The sequence below is a fragment of the Pongo pygmaeus genome, chromosome 10 (assembly GCF_028885625.2).
Source record: "Pongo pygmaeus isolate AG05252 chromosome 10, NHGRI_mPonPyg2-v2.0_pri, whole genome shotgun sequence".
In the NCBI taxonomy this organism is placed as follows: domain Eukaryota; kingdom Metazoa; phylum Chordata; class Mammalia; order Primates; family Hominidae; genus Pongo; species Pongo pygmaeus.
This window is the reverse complement of record NC_072383.2, coordinates 97,053,883-97,073,453: the sequence shown is the minus strand read 5'-3', so window position 1 is coordinate 97,073,453 and position 19,571 is coordinate 97,053,883. Positions and strand designations below refer to the sequence as shown.

Below are 19,571 nucleotides of genomic sequence, written 5' to 3'. Positions count from 1 at the left end.
GATCTTCTTTATGCAGTCTACCAAGTCAAATGCTAAGCTCTTCTGGAAACACTGTCACAGACACACCCAGAAATAATGTTTTACCAGCTTTCTGGGCATCCCTTAGCCCAGGCAGGTTGAAACAAAATTATCCATCACAACTGTAGATAGAGACGGAGACAGGTATAGATTACAAAGAGCCACAAGGAAAAGGAGTGAAGGATGTTTATTATCTTCATTGTGATAGATATACGTCAAAACTCATCAAAGTGTACACTTTCTAAATTTTTATTTATTTTTATTTTTGAGACAGGTTCTCACTTTTTCACCCAGGCTGGAGTGTGGTGGTGTGATCATGACTCACAGCAGCCTTGACCTCCTGGACTCAAATGATCCTTCCACTTCAGCTTCCTGAGTAGCTGGGACTACAGTCTCAAGCCACCATCCCTGGCTAATTTCTTTTTTCTTTTTTCTTCTTTTTTTTTGGTAGAGATGGACTCTCCCTATGTTGCCCAGGCTGGTCTTGAACTCCTGGGTTCAAGTGATTCTTCTGCTTTGGCCTCCCAGAGTTCTGGCATTACAATATACACTTGAAATATTTGTGTTTATATGTGTAATCTCTCATCAATAATGTTTTTAAGTACAATATAATAACCTAAAGTAAACTCACACAGCATTAGCCCCAGTTTCAAATGCCTAGCATGAAGGATATCCAGATCCACAGAGCTAGTCACCTCAAAAATAAGAGTTTATGAATTCTGTGTGTTTGTTCTTGTTGTTGTTGTTGTTTTGAGACAGGGTCTTATTTTGTCGCCCAAGCTGTAGTGCAGTGGCATGATCATGCCTCACTGCAGCCTCTTGTCTCCTAACCTCAAGGAATCCTCCCACTCAGCCTCCTGAATAGCTAGGACTACATGAATTCACCACCAACCCCAACTACTTTTTTAATTTTTTTTTTTTTTTTTTGTAGAGATGAAGTCTGCCTATACTGCCCAGAGTGGTCTCGAAATCCTGAGATCAAGCAATCCTCCTGCCTTGGCCTCCCAAAATGCTGGGATCACAAGTGTCAGCCACTGTGCCTGGCGAGTTTATGAATTCTCTTTTATTTTTATTTTTTATTTATTTATTTTTGTTTTTTTGAGACAGAGTTTCGCTCTTGTAGCCCAGGCTGGAGTGCAATGGCACGATCTCGGCTCACTGCAACCTCTGCCTCCCAGGTTCAAGTGATTCTCCTGCCTCAGCCTCCTGAGTAGCTGGGATTACAGGATTGCGCCACCATGCCCGGCTAGTTTTTGTATTTTTAGTAGAGACGGGGTTTCACCATGTTGGCCAGGCTAGCCTCGAACTCCTGACCTCAGGTGATCCACCCACCTCGGCCTCCCAAAATGCTGGGATTACAGGCGTGAGCCACCGCACTGGGCCTCTTATATTTTTTTGAGAGGGAGTCTCGCTCTGTCACCCAGGCTGGAGTGCAGTGGTGCAATCTCAGCTCACTGCAAGCTCCGCCTCCCGGGTTCACGCCATTCTCCTGCCTCAGCCTCCCGAGTCACTGGGACTACAGGCGCCCGCCACCATGCCTGGCTAATTTTTTTTTTTGTTATTTTTAGTAGAGACGGGGTTTCACCATGTTAGCCAGGATGGTCTCTATCTCCTGACCTCGTGATCTGCCCGCCTCGGCCTCCCAGAGTGCAGGGATTCCAGGCGTGAGACACCATGCCCGGCTGAGTTTACTAATTCTTATATCAGAGTGGCTCATCACCAATCCTTGGGCTTTTTGCCATGGAAAAGTTAAATATGTACTCTGACTTGGTTCACCTTCTCCAAGCTATTGCCAGGAAATATTTCATATGTTCTGTCTTATTTGAAAAATTGATAGCCAGAAACAGTGGCTCACACCTGTAATCCCAGCATTTTGGGAGGCTGAGGCAGGCAGATCACTTGAGCTAATGAGTTTGAGACCAGCCTGGCCAGTATGGTGAATTTCAGCTCTACAAAAAAAATCAAAAAAAATTAGCCAGTGTGGTGTGCATCTGTAGTCCCAGTTAATGGGGAGGCTGAGGTGGGAGAATCGCTTGAGCCCAGGAGGTAGTCTGCAGTGAGCTATGATCTGCACTCCAGCGTGGGCAACAGTGAGACCCTGTGTCAAAAAAAAAAGAAAGAAAAATTGAGTCATTATTACCAGAAACTTGTGTAGTAGTCAGGATTCTCCAGAGAAACAGAAGCAACAGGATGTAGGGGAAGAGAGAGAGAGAGAGGTTTAAGGAATTGGTTCACATGGATTATAGAGGATGGCAAGTCCAAAATCTGCAAGGTGGGCCATCAGTCTAGATCCTCGACATCAGTCTGGTGTTGCAGTTCAAGTCGGAAGGCAGAATTCCTTCTTGCTTGGGTGGGAGTTGGGGGATCACTCTTTTGTTCTATTCAGGCCTTCAACTGATTGAACGTGGATTGCCACTCACATTAGGGAGGGCAATCTGCTTTACTCGAGGTCCACTGATTAGAATGTTAATCTCATCCAAAAAAACACCCTCATGGGAACATCCAGTAAACTGTTAAGCCAAACGTCTGGACATCATGGCCCAGCCAACTGATGGATAAAATTAACTATCACATCTTATCATTGTCTCACCCTTTTAAAGAAGGCTATGGGATATAGCTTACTTGTGAAATAGTTATCTCACCTATGGCCTGTCTCAGTTCCACCTCTGTCTAGTATTCAGACACTGAGGTTACAAGTACATCTAGAACAGGTTGAACAATATTCCGTGTCCCATTATTTGTGTCCGCTCATGGGCCCATGACTCTGGTTCTGCCTCTGGATAAATAGCAGATAGTTTTACCCTTAGTTGTTTCATTCATTTGTTCAAAAACATTTATGAATATGTGTAGAATGCCAGGGTAGGTGCTTCAGTGGATACACAGTGGGCAACTACTAGCTATCATCAAGTGTTCCCTGATCTCATAGAACTTACAGTCAGCCACAATGGGGGTTAGTCAGGGCTCTGTTTTTGTTTTTTTGTTTTTTTTTTGGGAGACAGAGTCTGGCTCTGTCACCCAGGCTGGAGTGCAGTGGCACAGTCTCGGCTCACTGCACTCCGCCTCCAGGGTTCACGCCATTCTCCTGCCTCAGCCTGGGAGGAGTAGCTGGGACTACAGGTGCCCGCCACCATGCCCGGCTAATTTTTGTATTTTTATTACAGACAGGGTTTCACCGTGTTAGCCAGGATGGTCTTGATCTCCTGACCTTGTGATCCGCCCGCCTCGGCCTCCCAAAGTGCTGGGATTACAGGCGTGAGCCACTGCACCCGGTCGACAGGGCTCTGTTTTGTTGTTGTTGTTTTTGTTGTTGTTGTTTGAGGTGGAGTCTTGCTCTGTCGCCCAAGCTGGAGTACAGTGGCACCATCTCGGCTCACTGCAACCTCTGCCTCCCGGGTTCAAGCAATTTTCCTGCCTCAGCCTCCCGAGTAGCTGGGATTACAGGCACACACTGCCACACCCGGCCAATTTTTTGTATTTCAGTAGAGACGGGGTTTCACTGTGTTGCCCAGGCTGGTCTTGAACTCCTGAGCTCAGGCAAGCCACCTGCCTCTGCCTCCCAAAGCATTGGGATTACAGGGGTGAGCCACTGCGCCCAGCCAAGAGTTCTGGTTTTAAGAATCAGCTCGTGAAAGAAAAAAAGAAAGAAAAAACAGGCAGGGCATGGTGGCTCACGCCTGTAATCCCAGCACTTTGGGAGGCAGAGGTGAGGGATCACTTGAGTTCAGGAGTTCAAGACCAGCCTTGCCAACATGGCAAAACCCTATCTCTACTAAAAATACAAAAATTAGCCGGGTGTGGTGGCAGGCGCCTGTAATCCCAGCTACTCGGGAGGCTGAGGCAGGAGAATCGCTTGAACCTGGGAGGTGGAGGTTGCAGTGAGCCAAGACTGTGCCATTGCACTCCAGCCTGAGTGACAAAGCGAGACTGCATCTAAAAAAAAAAAAAAAGAAAAAAGAAAAGGAAAGAAAAAAGAAGGATTTCTTATAAGTATCTCACCAGCATCCCCCCCAAAAAATTGTGGTATAACGCGTCCTCCTGGGATCTGGAACAAACGGCCAGCGTCAGTAGAGGCACTTTCTCTACCTCAGGGGCCATGTGATCTCGGGAGTTGTTCCTGTTTCTCCGTAGACCCACCTCACTCTGCCAACTTGCTTCCTCTGTGGGTCCGCATCGACCAAACGCCAAGCTTGAGAGGAAGTCTTTTTTTTATTTTTTGAAACGAAGTCTAGCTCTGTCACCCAGGCTGGAGTGCAGTGGCACGATCTCAGCTCACTGCAGCCTCTGCGTCCTGGGTTCAAGCGATTCTCCAGCCCCAGCCTCCCGAGTAGCTGGGATTACAGATGCCCGCCACCATGCATAGTAGAGGTGGGGTTTCACTGTGTTGGCCAGGCTGGTCTCAAACTACTGACCTCGTGATCCACCTGCCAGGGCCTCCCAAAGTGCTGGGATTAGAAGTGTGAGCCACCACGCCCAACCATAATCTTTCTTAAATGCATGTATAGCTCATATTTATTTAATGCTTAATATTAGAATTGTTTTGGTCTTTATTAGTTTGGTTATATTTTCGTGACCAGAAATATGTTGTAGGAACTTAACTCGTTTATATCAACTAGGCTGTGGTAAAAATAGTTTATTTGTGATTTCACTTAACGTAACAGTTTCCAATAACCTATTAACATCAAGTACAATGACATTTTACCGTCAAACTTATCCATGAGTAAAAGTTGGGTATACCATATTTTCAGATGTTAATGCTTCCTTGAGATTTGGCAGTTTTAACCTTGGCTAATATAGCCCTCTAGTGTTAAGATCATGGGTCTTGGAATAATGATATGGCCTGTCACATGAATTATTTTCCATCTTCAAACTTTGCAATACACTGTATTCTGCAAAGCAAGCTGGCCAATTTGAACATCAAATTATTATTCACAGTATTAGGTAGGAATTATATCTTGTGTAAGACACATCCCCAAGGCTCTTTCATTCAGTATAGCAATACTTATTAAGTGACTATTGCATACTGCACTTCAGTGTCTATAAAAACACACATGAAAACTTTGGAATAGCTGCTTTCTAGGAAACTTGTCAGGTCACACCTTAATAACCAGGAGATTCATAAACCTTATCAGTGGTGAGGTTAACATCTCATGCACTTCTATGAACACCTCTGAGAATGTGAAGTCAGGGCTGGCTTGTAAAAGACAAATGATTCAACAGATAGTTTGAACTTTTATTTATGTTTTTTAATTTTTACAAGATGCCAATAGTAGCTGGCTTATTAATGTACATTATTCTTTGATATTTCAGGAAGGCACAGTGTTCAATACAGAGTCCTGTTAAGTTTAAAATAACTTTGTTTCTCAACTATGTGATATCCAGGATTTTTTACAATTACTTTGAGATTTTTCCTCATCAGTAATGCAAAGAAAATTGCAATATGATTATAAATTTTTTTTTTATTTTTTGAGACAGGTTATCACTCTGTCGCCCAAGCAGGAATGCAGGGATGTGATTGTAGTTCATTGCAGCCTCAAACTCCTGGGCTCAAGACGATCCTCCTTCAGCTTCCTAAGTAGCTGAGATTACAGGCACGTGCCACCATGCCTGGCTAATTTATTTTTTGTAGAGAGAGGGGTCTCACTTTGTTGCCCAGGCTGGTCTCTAACTCCTGGGCTCAAGTGATACTCCGCCCGGGCCTCCCAAAGTGCTGGGGTTACAGGTATGAGCCACTGTGCCCAGCCTGATATACAATTTCTTCCTGAGACAGTCTGGCTCTGTCGCCCAGGCTGGAGTGCAGTGGCACAATCTTGGCTCACTGCAACCTCTGCCTCCCGGGTTCAAGCGATTCTCCTGCCTCAGCCTCCGGAGTAGCTGGAATTACAGGCATACACCACCATGCCTGACCAATTTTTGTATTTTTAGTAGAGACCTGGGGTTTCATCATGTTGGCCAGGCTGGTCTCGAACTCCTGACCTCAAGCAATCCGCCCACCTCAGCCTCCCAAAGTGCTGGGATTTCAGGAGTGAGCTTTTTGCACCTGGCCTGATATACAATTTCTGATGCTAAAGAAGCAATGTATAACTCCTAATTTACCAGTGACTGCTATGCGCTTCATTAACATTATGGACATTTCTATCCCAAAAATCATATAGAAATGTTACTTTTTTTTGAGACAGGGTTTCACTCTGTCGCCCAGGCTGGAGGGCAATGGCGTAAACATGGCTCACTGTAGCCTCAACCTCTCGGGCTCAAGCAATCCTCCTGCCTCAGCCTCCCAAATAGTTGCGACTACAGGCATGTGTCACCACACCCCTTAATTTTTGTATTTTTTTTTCTCACTATGTTGTTCAGGCTGGTCTCAAACTCCTGGGCTCAAGGCATCCTCCTGCCTTGGTCTCCTAAACTGTTAGAATTACAGGCATGAGCCACTGTGCCCAGCCAGAAATGTTAAACTCACTTTATGGTTTCAGAACAAGGATCAAATAAAATAAAAACATAAAAAATAAAATATGGTTGGCCAAGTGTGGTGGCTCAGCCCTCTAATCCCAGCCCTTTGGACGGCCAAGGCAGAAGGCTCACTTGAGCGCAGGAGTTCAAGACTAGCCTTGGCAACATAGCAAGACCTCATCTCTGCCAAAAATAAAAAATATTAGCCAGACATGGAGGTCCACACTTGCAGTCCCAGTTATTCAAGAGGCTGAGATGGGAGGATCACTTGAGCTTGGGAGATCGAGGCTGCAGTGAGCTATCATCGTGCCACTGTACTCCAGTCTGGCGAAAGAGCGAGAGCTTCTCAAAAATAAAATATGGTCAAAACGGGCCAGACAAGGCGGCTACCTGTAATTCTGGCTGCTTTAGGAGCCTGGGGCAGGAAAGTTGCTTAAGGCCAGGAATCCGAGACCAGCCTGAGCAACAGCAGGACCCGTCTATGAAAAAACAGGAGCAAGTAGTGGCACATCCCAATTGTGTCAGCTAACTGGGAGGCTGAGGCAGGAGGATCACTTGACCCCAGGAGTTCAAGGCTGTACTCCAGCCTGGGCGACAAAGCAAGAACCCTGTTCTCTAGGGGAAAAAAAAAAGTCAAAACATTTCATAAAACTTTCACACAATGGAGGTTTAGTTAAGCTGTTACTCTTCGTTCAATTTTGTTGCACCTATCAGAAGGCATAATTTCATAAAATCAGGATTCCTTGGCGTTTTAACCACTCTCAAAATATTTGATCCTACTGGAAGTTACTATGCAATGCTATCTTGTCTCTGAATCAACATAATTCAACTATCAGTTTCAAATATATATATATATATATATACTTTTTTTTTGAGACAAGAGTTTTGCTGTTGTTGCATAGGCTGGAGTGCAATGGTGCAATCTTGGCTCACCACAACCTCCGCCTCCCGGGTTTAAGCGATTCTCCTGCCTCAGCCTCCTGAGTAGCTGGGATTACAGGCATGTGCCACCACTGCAGTTAATTTTGTATTTTTAGTAGAGACAGGGTTTCTCCATGTTGGTCAGGCTGGCCTTGAACTCCCGACCTCAGGTGATCCACCTGCCTCAGCCTCCCAAAATGCTGGGATTACAGGCATGAGCCACTGCGCCTGGCAGTTTCATGTATTCTTACTCCACTGGGTTCTGCTTTATAGTATTGACAGGAAACATTTCATTAAATGAAATGTAAAAAGAACACCAATACATATATATTAAAATTTTCTTACTAGAATCTTTTAGTATAATTTAAAAACCTGAAATGAGAATTCACATCACTCTAAGTGGGCCTCTTACTTGGGTTTTGAGGATGAAGTGGCTTTCTCTCTCAGAAATAGCTTTGAACTGTAACTCTAGTAACTACAGATGGCAGGCTCCATAGCTTGAACACAGCATGTTTTATATCAAGGCCCACAAATAAAACCCATTATAACTCTTAGGAAATAAAACTTGAATCCTGATTGGCAGAACTGCCTCAGTGAGGGCTGGCTAAACTGCATACCCAAAATGTTCTAGATCTACGGTCCACTTTCATGTTGGCTGCACTAACGCGTTTCTACTTGCTGCTCTTACATGTTGACTGACATTCCTCTCAGGAAGAGGTGAAGACTATGTTCCTTTTTTCCTGAATCTGGGACTTGGTCTCTGAGACATCACTGTTGTAACCAAGAGTATGGTAAAAGTGATGTTATGTGACATTGAAGGTAAGTCCTAAAAAGCCAACTCTGCCAAGCTCTATTGGAGCCCCAAAATACCACCTAAGTCCAGCTGCCCTGAAGCCACCATGCTAGAGACTTTGGGGAAAGACTATACCACTAATAGTGAAAAGCACAAAGAGCATCCTTTCAGCTCAGAAGTGAAAAGCTTCATGAGACTCAGAACCAGAAGAGTCTGATACTCCTCAGTACCTGAACTCGATACTCCCGAGTTCTTCACTCACAGAAAAGCATATCATACACCATTAATCTTTGGATGCTTTGCTAACATAGCAAGAAATAATATACAGTTGATACTAAGCACCACAGCCACCACTTGGTTGGGGGTTCAGAAGACACCCTACTTTACCTTTTTAAGGTTTGGTCCAAATTTGTACCTACAACTCTTCCTTTTTTCCTGCAGCACAGGTAAAATGTTGGAACCTTTAACAAGTTCAGGCAATGATGATATAAAGAAGTTAACATGCAACTAGCTGCACTGGCTTCTAAATTGAGTTCACTGACCTTACCATGAGTTTGTAGTAACATTTCTCTCCCATCTCTGAAAAAGTTTTTCTCTCCAGGCTATCCGTACGCTTTATGTAGGGACTGTTAACCAACCCACGTATTACACATAAGGACTCTAGGTAAAATCTAGTGTTTGAAAAACAGCATGTTATATATTATACTAGGTTTTTGGTTTTTTTTCCGGTGGTGGGCTGTCATTACAAAAGATTGAACTTTTATATACTTCCTAATCAAACTTGAGGGGAATCTAAACACAAAAACTAATCCACTTTCTAGGAATTCTTTAAAAATGGGCTTAAACCTACAATCCAATCTCGTATCTGAGTATGATGGAATGCTTTTTCCCCAGTGGCATTCATGTAGTTCAGCTGTCAAGCAGTACCTTTCTTAAAATACCAGACTGAAAATAGTTTAATTTTCTGTAATTTAAAAAGTCAGAGCCGGGTGCAGTGGCTCACGCCTATAATCCCAGCACTTTGGAAGGCTGAGGCGGGCGGATCACCTGAGGTTGGAAGTTCGAGACCTGCCTGACCAACACAGGGAAACCCCGTCTCTACTAAAAATACAAAATTAGCTGGGCGTGGTGGCGCATGCCTGAAATCCCAGCTACTCGGGAGGCTGAGGTGGAACAATCACTTGAACCTGGGAGGCAGAGGTTGCAATGAGGCAAGATCGCGACACTGCACTCCAGTCGGGCAACAAGAGTGAAACTCCGTCTCAAAAAAAAAAAAGTGAGATCTGTGTAAAGAGAATTAGTGTACCTGAAAATTGTTTTCAGCTGTCAATCACTTTGGTCCTTTACTATCATTCTAAGAATCAGCCTAATTTGGGTTACCTTGTCTTACAAATAAGGATTAGCAAACTCACCAACATAAAAACAGTGTAGGACATGCTGCAAAAATGAAAGTATACACTAACATTTACTTGCCAAAATAACCACAAATGACTACACATATTTAACTATAATTAAATCAAGTTTTTAGGAATTTAAAGTCTGCTTCCCTAGAAATACAGGAACTTTGTGTGATAAAACTTGAGACATATGACAATTTCTGAATAGCAACTGGAATATTCAACCAACAATGGTCAGTTTTGTATTTTTTCCTTAACTTATACTTCATTCTTTCCAACTATTTTAAAGCTAAATCTTTTTTTAAGAAGTTTTTAAAATAAGTCACAGGCAAATCATGAAGAGTTAGGTTTATTTCAACAGTAAATTTGGAACTCTTGCCTTAAGCAAGAGTACTACAGTAATTATATCAGGAATAGACAATTTCCTACACTGTCAAATATATAAAAGTTCCTTTTGCACTTTCTTCAACACTGATCAACAAGCAGATTCAGTCCACATTTGCTTTGATCCATCTACTGAGTTAACCCAAGCTTCTTCTTCAGAGACTCTGGCATCTCGGGTGGAGGAGGGCGAGGGAGCCTGAAGTAGACCTTCACGGAGTCATAGATAAACCACTGTAGTGCAGTCAGGGTACCAATCATGATGATACGGGCAAACAGTCCCTTCCATACACCTGGTTCAAACAGGAAACGCAAATGAAAAAAATGCAACATATCCAAAACTGTTGTTCTTTCTTTCAAGAAAAAAACATCATCCTACCTTTAAATCCAAGTCTCTTGAGGACCAGAGAAGCACTGCTACCTTTTTCTTTATTCAACACAGATACCACAGAATCAGCAGGGTGAGAAACAATTGCACAAAAGACTCCAGCTGAAAAAAGATAAAGGATGCCATACAGTGCCAGTTAAAAACAAAACGTCACAGAGCCAATTATCATTTTTATGACTTTAAAATAATATTTTTCTAGCTCTAAAATAAAAATCAGACTCAGGGTGACACGGGTACAGTTATCAAGCTGTCTTGTCTATCCTATGTAAAACGGAACAATCTTTTAAAGTTTTTCAGATTTTATTCAACACTTTCTGTATAAAATTCTTAATAAACAACAACAAAAAAATGGTGCAACAGTAAGATCAATACATTCCCAAGCCTAACAATGACATCCCATAAAACAACTCTTTTAGGAACTAGTTAGCAAATATTTATGAATCCTAAAAAGCATATAAAATGTTATGGGAAGATAAAACTGCATTATAGGCCAGGCACATCACCTGAGGTCAGGAGTTTGAGACCAGCCTGGTCAACACGGTGAAACCCCATCTCTACTAAAAATACAAAAATCAGGCCAGGTGCGGTGGCTCACGCCTGTAATCTCAGCACTTTGGGAGGCCAAGGCAGGAGGATCACCTGGGGCCAGGAGTTTGAGACCAGCCTGGCCAACATGGTGAAACCCCGTCTCTACTAAAAATACTAAAAATTAGCCAGGCATAGTGGCAGACGCCTGTAATCCCAGCTACTCAGGAGGCTGAGGCAGGAGAATCGCTTGAACCCGGGAGGCGGAGGCTGCAGTGAGCCAAGATTGCGCCATTGCACTCCAGCCTGGGCAACAAGGGTAAAACTCCATCTCAAAAAAAAAACAAAAAACAAAAACAAAAATAAGCCGGGCATGGCGGTGCATGCCTGTCCCAGCTACTTGGGAGGCTGCGGCAGAAGAATCACTTGAACCCAGGAGGAGGAGGTTGCAGTGAGCTATTGTCACGCCACTGCACTCCAGCCTGGGCAACAGAGTGAGACTATGCCTCAGGGAAACCAAAAAAACAAAAACACTGCTTTATGACCTTTGGAATATTTTTCCCTCTCAAAAAACGCCAATAATGGAATGATTATTTGTTCATAATTTCAGACAAGTGTGTTCTAAGTAATTCATACCTATGTAACCTGCTACAAATGTTACAACCAGCTGCTCTGGCTTTGAACATTCACTGCGGGGCTTAGGAACCACAAACTTGTACAGTGCTTCAACAGTACGTTCAAAGCAGGCGAACTTCATCATGGTGTATGGTATCTGTCTCATCCAGAGAGGAGCAACCCCCTTGTAGAATCTAAAACAAGAGACTTGTTTTACACAGTTGCATGTACTCATCTATCAGACTGTCATTATTAACAGAAATGTCCGCACACGAGTCGAGTCCTGATAGTAACAAATGGCAGCATAAATGCATGTCATTTCTATCAGAACGTTAGACTAACATGCAGGTATATTTCTCTTACATGCCAATGACTCATGCACCTTTGACTATACAACCAAAAAAGTTGCTGGATGTTTCTTTGACTGGAACCACAAGAAACAAGAAGTTTACAAGTGGAACTCAGTTCAAGATTCATCCACAAAGGTGGATCTAAGGAAGCATGTTGTGGTCATGGAAATTCTTAACTATGAATAGATCACAAGGATACTAACAAGCCCTCCCTAAAAGTTAATAGTAAATGTTTAGGCCAAATATCAAGTCATTTGTAGACTGACAAACGGTCCTTACTCTAGGGAAAAAAAAAACAAACTCAGTCCAGGGCTCAAACCATGTATTAACTTATCTTTACCTCTCAAGTTTATGTTCTACATACAGGTAAATCGACATTAAATGTTATAATCGTCTTTTTAAAAAGTCTAGTAGGCTTAATACTAAAAAATGAAGTTCACAGCCGGACGCGGTGTCTCACGCCTGTAATCTCAGCACTTTGGGAGGCCGAGGCGGGTGGATCACCTGAGGTCAGGAGTTCAAGACCAGCCTGACCAACATGGAGTCTCTACTAAAAATACAAAATTAGCCAGGCGTGGTGGCGCATGCCTGTAATCCCAGCTATTCAGCAGGCTGAGGCAGGAGAATCACTTGAACCTGGGAGGCAGAGGTTGCGGTGAGCCAAGATAGTGCCATTGCACTCCAGCCTGGACAACAAGAGCAAAACTCCGTCTCAAAAAAAAAAAAAAAAAAAAAAAAAAAGCCAGGCGCAGTGGCTCACACCTGTAATCCCAGCACTTTGGGAGGCCGAGGTGGGCGGATCATGAGCTCAGGAGATGGAGACGGTGAAACCCCGTCTATACTAAAAAATACAAAAAATTAGCCGGGCGCAGTGGCGGGCGCCTGTAGTCCCAGCTACTTGGGAGGCTGAGGCAGGAGAATGGCGTGAACCCGGGAGGCGGAGCTTGCAGTGAGCCAAGATCGCGCCACTGCACTCCAGCCTGGGTGACAGAGCGAGACTCTGTCTCAGAAAAACAAAACAAACAAACAAAAAATGAAGTTCACTTAAAATAAGTACTTCCATAGTATAAATTTTTAAGTGTTTACTTACGCTTTTAGGCCTTCTTCTTTATACATTTTGGGAGCTGCATCCCTCAAAGTGTTGGCATAACCTGGCTGGGTTTGAATTCGAACCTTAGCAGCTTCCATAGGAGCCAGGGCAATGTCAGCAAAGAATTCAGCACTGGCAGAGGCAGCCAAATATAGTGATGTGCGCCAGAGATAAGTATTCTCCTAAAATCCAAAACACAAGGAAGGGACGTGAATTGCTGTCGTATTGGTTTTCAATTGAAGTGACAGTTCTAGAAAACAACTAAGCTTCAGACATTTTATAAAGTAACACAGGATGATATGGAATATATATGTGGTCTCTCATAACCTCCTTAACAAAACATGTAACTATGTGAACAACGTGAATGTTCAAAAAATATCTAGATGCCATGTACAGTTAGCCCTGGAACTACGCAAAGGAGTCCCAGAGCCTTTCTCTAAAAAACTCAAAATCCAACTTACTTAGAAAACAAGATAGTATATTAAAAGGAGAATTGTAATTTAATGAAATACATTTTATTTATCAACCTGTCTCTGCTGACACAGGCTTACGATTTAAAACAAGTTGCTCACTTTGTAGGACCATTTTCTTCAGTGCTAAAATAAGGCAGGACAGACAAAAATCTAAGAACACTCGGAAAGTCTTTAAACACTCGGAACGTTCAATTTTAAAGTTAATTACATACCTCTCCAAGCATGTTGCTATACAAGACTTTAAAGACTTCATAAAAGCCAAACTTGCAGAGTCCCTGCATGGAGTAGCCAAGGAAAGTCGGAGCCCATCCTTTAGCCAAACCACGAACACCATCCTCTTTAAGTGTAACTGAGAATCCGTTAAATATGCCCTTGTACTTTTGGGGGTCTACCTTTATTTAAAACAAGAAAAAAAAATTAAATGCGCCAAACAGCTAACATAAAAATTTAATCTCATGATTATTTTTGTTTGGGTTCCATAATAAATTTCAGCAACTACACAAAAGGTAACTACAGTAGTTCCTGCCAGGCACGGTGGCTCACATCTGTAATCCCAGCACTTTGGGAGGCCGAGGCAGGTGGATTACCTGAGCTCAGGAGTTCAAGACTAGCCTGGGCAACACAGGGAAACCCCATTTCTACTAAAATACAAAAAATTAGCCGGGCATGGCGGCGTGCACCTGTAATCCCAGCTACTTGGGAGGGTGAGACAGGACAATCGCTTGAGCCCGGGAGGTGGAGGTTGCAGTGAGCCACGATGGCACCACTACACTCCAGCCTGGGCAGCAGAGCAAGACTCCATCTCAAAATAAAAAAATAAAAAAAAAAAAAGAAATACAGTAGCTCTCCCTTATCCAAGAGTTCATTTTCTGTGGCTTCAGTTATCCAAGGTCAACTGACATCTGAAAATATTAAGATATTTTGAGTGAGGAACTACATTCATATAACTTTTATTAGTTTATGCTTAGAACTGTTTATTATTGTTCATTTGATTACTTTTATAAATAGAAACTTTTGTACATTAAGGTCTAGCTTTCTGTGTCAAACTTAAGTCTTAGAGTGATAGTTAAGAGGGTAAAATTTCAACAAAAATACATAACAAAACTGATTCTTAAGAGATTTCTTACCACCCAACTCCTACTACTTTTTTTGTTTGTTTGTTTGTTTTTTGAGTCTTGCTCTGTAGCCCAGGATGGGGTGCCATGGTGTGATCTCAGCTCACTGCAACCTCCACCTCCCAGGTTCAAGCGATTCTCCTGCCTCAGCCTCCCAAGTAGCTGTGACTACAGGCGCGCCACCATGCCCAGCTAATTTTTGTATTTTTAGTAGAGATGGGGTTTCACCATGTTGGCTAGATTGAGTTCTGATCTCAAACTCCTGACCTCAAGTGACCCATCCGCTTCGGCTACCCAAAATGCTGGCATTTCAGGTGTGGGCGACCATGCCTGGCCCACCTCCTACTTTTTAAAAGCTACTGTCTAGATAATAGATATAACTGTATTCCTAACATATGCTAGTTCTTTAAGTAGCTTATAGCATAAAGTTTTGTGAACACTAAACAAACTAAACACAAGTTTTTAAAAAAAGCACATAAACTAAATTCACTTCAAGACATGCATAACATGTTTTAGCAAAGGTACATTTCATATCCATTACATTAACTAATGGCGGGGGGGAAAAAGCTTATCTATTTCTGCCAGTACTAGAAGGGATGGTATACATCACCTTCCTCTCCCTCCTAATATTTCAAATTCATTTCTCTTTTAGGTAAGTAGACTTCTAATCCTGTGTGGAACAAATAAATTTTTGATGTCTTGTTTTTGTTTCAATAATCTTAATTAAAAGATATTCAAATTATTTAAAAATGTTATGTAAATATACAAGAGGCTAACCTGACAAAATTTTCATACTAAGATATTAAGAGCACTTTAAATAAAGCTACATGTACTCTTTGCCTTGGTCTTATTAGTAGATAAAGGACATTGTTACTTCACATAATACACAGACTTGTTTACCCACTCCAACACATAGGTGCTTGTAAAATGACTATTTGGGGCACTAGTAAGCTTGAAGAACTCCGGCCAGAAGTGAAGAGCAGCAGCAAAGAGCCATTTACAGCCAGAGTCTAAGAGTGAATAATTGACTCAAACAATAGAGGCATTTATTGGATTTAAAACACTAGTCAAAATAAAGCCCACAATTTAAAGAAATTCTAGTTCGGTTTCCTACTGAAGTTTCTAGCAGTTGTGATGTCTTCAAATTCTCATTTGTGAAGTGCTTTAGGATTTTATTTAGATTTAAGTCACATGAAAGATACTTTCAATGTTGTCATCTCAATACAAACCTGCATACGGCATTTCACTAAATCCAGGGGAACCACAGCAGTGTGTGTCAGACCACAACTTAAGACCCCACCAAAGCCACACAGTGCATAATACTTCGCGGAGCCAAATTCACAACTGTACTCTGTAGTAAGAGAAGACACACCATGCATTTTAATATAAAACTCATGTTACTGGTCATAAACTTACCTCCTGGACAGTTAGGTTTCCACACAGCTTGTTAGTAGATGACTATATCTTATAACTTAACAGTCAGTCATGCTTCAATATGCTCTAGTCCAGCATGCAAAACAAACCTGCATTCTGCATTTAACCAGATCTAGAGGAACCAATGCTGTATGTGTTGTGCCACAGCTAATAATTCCTCCAAGTCCACAAAGGATAAAGAATCTGCCAGATCCATAGTCACAGCTATACTGCTCTGATTGGAAAAAAAAAAAAAAATCAAGTAAGTATTTCTTCAGAGATGACTAAGGCCACTGGAATGAAAGAAAATGTTTCCCTGTGAAATACTATTATCACAGCTGAATAGCTCTGGCCACAATTAAGTGGCTTAAAAAAAAAATTCACTGCCAAATTCAGATCATTTAAAAATTATGAGGGTTCTGTATCTGATACTATTAATAGCTCGTATTCTGCCATACTAATTTTTTTTAAAGTTTTCTACATTAACGGATTTTACAATTAAAGTCAAACTTCAAATTATTAACCACTGGTAAGAGCACACTTCAAAGTACAAACGAAACTCAGAAAGATCACTCGACATGTAAAAGGCCTGCAAACAACTTCAAAGCTTATCCTAGCCACTAACCAATACTATCCCCACTTAAGAACTCCTGTAACATAAAAACAGATACGCATAAATTCCTGCAGTCAAATACATTTAATACACGAATAATGTTAGCTTTAACTTTTCAACTGAACGACAGATAGTGTAAGTAAGGACTCTCTATCCATACTAAAGACATAACAGAAGCACATGAATGATTTAAAGAAAAAAATCTTTCGATTTTACAGGCACAAGGTAGATAACATTCTTGGGACTCCTACAATTCGGTTTTCAGGTTTCTCTGTATGTACATACTTCACTAGGATTTAAAACACACACAACTAAGTTAAAGCTGGGCCCAACCACCAAGAATCCCAAGAGATAATCACACCAAAGGGACGCCCACCAATTATCTCCTTTCTATTGCCTATGTAGGGCTGCAAGCTGCCTCCTCCAGTCGCATGAAAACAGGACATCTAGTTATCTCATATACAATTAAGTGCAAAAATGACTGACCTGGCGTCGACAAATATAAAACTTAGGAAACGACTATTTTTAAGAAAACTAAGGGCAAATCAAAGGACAGGTAATATAGTTAGTAGAACTATGGGTGGTCAGTAGTTTCGGGAGGAGACTTTACCCAATACTTAGTTGGCTGACCAAGCGAGCTCAAGGCAGAGAAGGAGCTAGTCATGGCCTCTCTTCCCTCGGGGACATGGAGGTCACGAAGGGACACAGGGCCTCAGCCCTTCCACGCCCTTGAGGGAAGGCCAAGGATCTGACACCTGCCTATGGTGGAAAAGGCCGATATCCCAGGGCAAGCAACTGGGCGCCGTCCTACGATGCAGCGGGCTGGACTCGTCCTTCCCTGTCCTGCAAGCCGGGTCCAGGCCTCAAACGCTGGGCGGACCACGAGTAGACCACACGACTGTATTGGGCAGGGTCTGATCTCACCTTCCACAGCGGCGGCTGCCAGGTTGCGAGGGCGGCGGGGCTGACCCGTGGGCCCTGGTGGACTGCTGCGGAAGTCCCCGAGGCCATCGTGCACCAGCTGCAAATGTGGCGTGTTGAAGGGGTTCGCCCGCGCCAGGTGCGCCACGGACGAGAACATCTTTCTAGGGGAAGAGGGAGCGACGGTTAGAGGACAGGCGAAGCGCCGGTTACTGTTACCGGCGCCCTGGAACCCCAACCGGGGCCTTTTCCTTCCCGCCTCCACGCCCTTGAAGAGGTCACGGCGGCCTTCGAAAGACGCTGCTCCCGGCTGGGCCCACCGCCAAAGCAGCGGCCCCACAGGGGCTCTGGGCTCCGCTCCCCACACCCGCCACAGGGGAAGGCACGGCCACACTCACTCCCTAAGATGGCGACCACACAACCACTCCCTTGGAAAGGCTGCGGCTCACAGAGGCCGAACGTCCTCCGGCCCCTAAAATGTGTGCCCTTCGCGCGCCGTCGGCGTGACGCAAACAGCGCGTCACTGCAAGTACGCGTCGCCCATTGGTGGAGAAGAGCGCCGAGCCCGAGCGTCATCGCGTTATCCTAGCAACCTTATTCCCGCCCCTGCCCGCCCCAGCTCTTCCGCCCGGCTTGTGCGCAGGAGAAATCGTTCTGCGCAGGCGCGTGTTCCGGGTCTGTATTTTTTGAGAGGGGCTGGGCTCGGGCTCTTACCCTGCTCGCTTTGTCCCTTCACTTTCAGGTGTCTCTCCTTGACCACGGGCTTCAGTTCGCTTCACTTAAGTGAATCACAGTATCTAGTAGTCACTTAAAAAACAAAACAAAACACGAATGCTTGATAATATATTTAGGTGTTGGAGTTAGAACATCACTGCAGTACTTTGTGTCACAACTTCTGCCATTACAGTACTTTTTAAAATAAGTTCCATCCATTGACATTAAACATAAGTTGTCTATATTTTTCATCAGACTCCTGGAGAATATTTTAAAAAGAAATGTGCAGCAAGAGGTCTTAAGACAGCTTGCCGCGTTATCACAATAATCTACAGAACACGTTGAAACATTGAACACCTGAGATGTTACAGCGATGAACTACTGAAAGTGACTGATAGCAGATTGTGCGTGTGTGTGATTAATACATTTAGGAAGCTTTCATTAGATTCAGCTCAACAGGGAGGGGCGTAGTTTAGTTGGGGAGAGTTTAATAGGGATTCAACCTGTTAGACTTTTCTGGCTCTTATATTTTCCAAGCTCTTGACAAAGTAACCTTGGGAATTTACTTCATCTCTGTGTACCTGTTCCTTAGATGTAAGATAGGGATGGGACTGGCCTCATAGGTTCACACTGGTACAGTCACACATGGCCTTACACTTCATTTAATGCTCTGCTGTCATTTTGATTTTTTTTTTTTTTCTTTTGAGATGGAGTCTTGCTCTGTCGCCCAGGCTGGAGTGCAGTGGGGCGATCTCAGCTCACCGCAACCTCCGCCTCCCGGGTTCAAGCGATTCTCCTGTCTCAGCCTCCGGAGTAGCTGGGACTACAGGCGTGCACAACCACGCCCGGCTAATTTTTCTATTTTTAGTAGAGACAGGGTTTCGTCATGTTGGCCAGTCTGGTCTCGAACTCCTGACCTCAGGTGATCCGCCCACCTCGGCCTCCCAATGTGCTGGGATTACAGGCCTGAGCCACCATGCCCGGCTTGAAATTCTTAATACATGTATGAACAAGGGGCCATGCTTTTTTTAGTTTGCACTGGACCCTGCAAATCAGGTGTCTGGTTCTGGATGGGAGTAATACTTACCTTGCAGAGTCTATGAGAACTCAATGAGATAATGTCTAAAAGTCTACAGAAGATGTTACCTAAAAAAAGTTAGCATTGGCCCGGCGTGGTGGCTCACGCCTGTAATCCCAGCACTTTGGGAGGCCGAGGCGGGCAGATCACGAGGTCAGGAGATCGAGACCATCCTGGCTAACACGGTGAAACCCCGTCTCTACTAAAAATACAAAAAATTAGCCGGGTGAGGTGGCGGGCGCCTGTAGTCCCAGCTACTAAGGAGACTGAGGCAGGAGAATGGCGTGAACCCAGGAGGCGGAGCTTGCAGTGAGCCGAG

The 19,571-nt window shown here is 43.5% G+C and overlaps 1 protein-coding gene and 1 non-coding gene across 6 annotated transcripts; both read right to left on the bottom strand.

Annotated features, from left to right (window-relative positions):
• Positions 1 to 9,909: 9,909 nt before the first annotated feature.
• Positions 9,910 to 18,262, bottom strand: SLC25A3 (solute carrier family 25 member 3). Of its 5 annotated transcripts, none has more exons than XM_054445396.2 (8): positions 17,859 to 18,262; positions 17,464 to 17,624; positions 16,037 to 16,161; positions 13,611 to 13,790; positions 12,926 to 13,107; positions 11,507 to 11,679; positions 10,337 to 10,447; positions 9,910 to 10,250 (listed from the first exon to the last, which is right to left on the bottom strand). In XM_054445396.2, the coding sequence occupies exons 2-8, from the start codon at positions 17,618 to 17,620 to the stop codon at positions 10,090 to 10,092; spliced, it is 1,089 nt and encodes a 362-aa protein (XP_054301371.1). In that variant the 5' UTR covers positions 17,621 to 17,624; positions 17,859 to 18,262; the 3' UTR covers positions 9,910 to 10,089. The 5 variants fall into 5 exon arrangements, with proteins under 5 accessions (XP_054301371.1, XP_063502676.1, XP_054301372.1 ...); XM_063646606.1 differs by lacking the exon at positions 16,037 to 16,161 and adding an exon at positions 15,739 to 15,864 and having other exon boundaries at positions 13,611 to 13,786; XM_054445397.2 differs by lacking the exon at positions 16,037 to 16,161 and adding an exon at positions 15,743 to 15,864.
• LOC129011077 (small nucleolar RNA SNORA53) lies at positions 11,746 to 11,991 on the bottom strand. The gene has a single exon (XR_008493205.1). It is a non-coding gene; the product is annotated as a small nucleolar RNA SNORA53 (small nucleolar RNA).
• Positions 18,263 to 19,571: the final 1,309 nt, after the last annotated feature.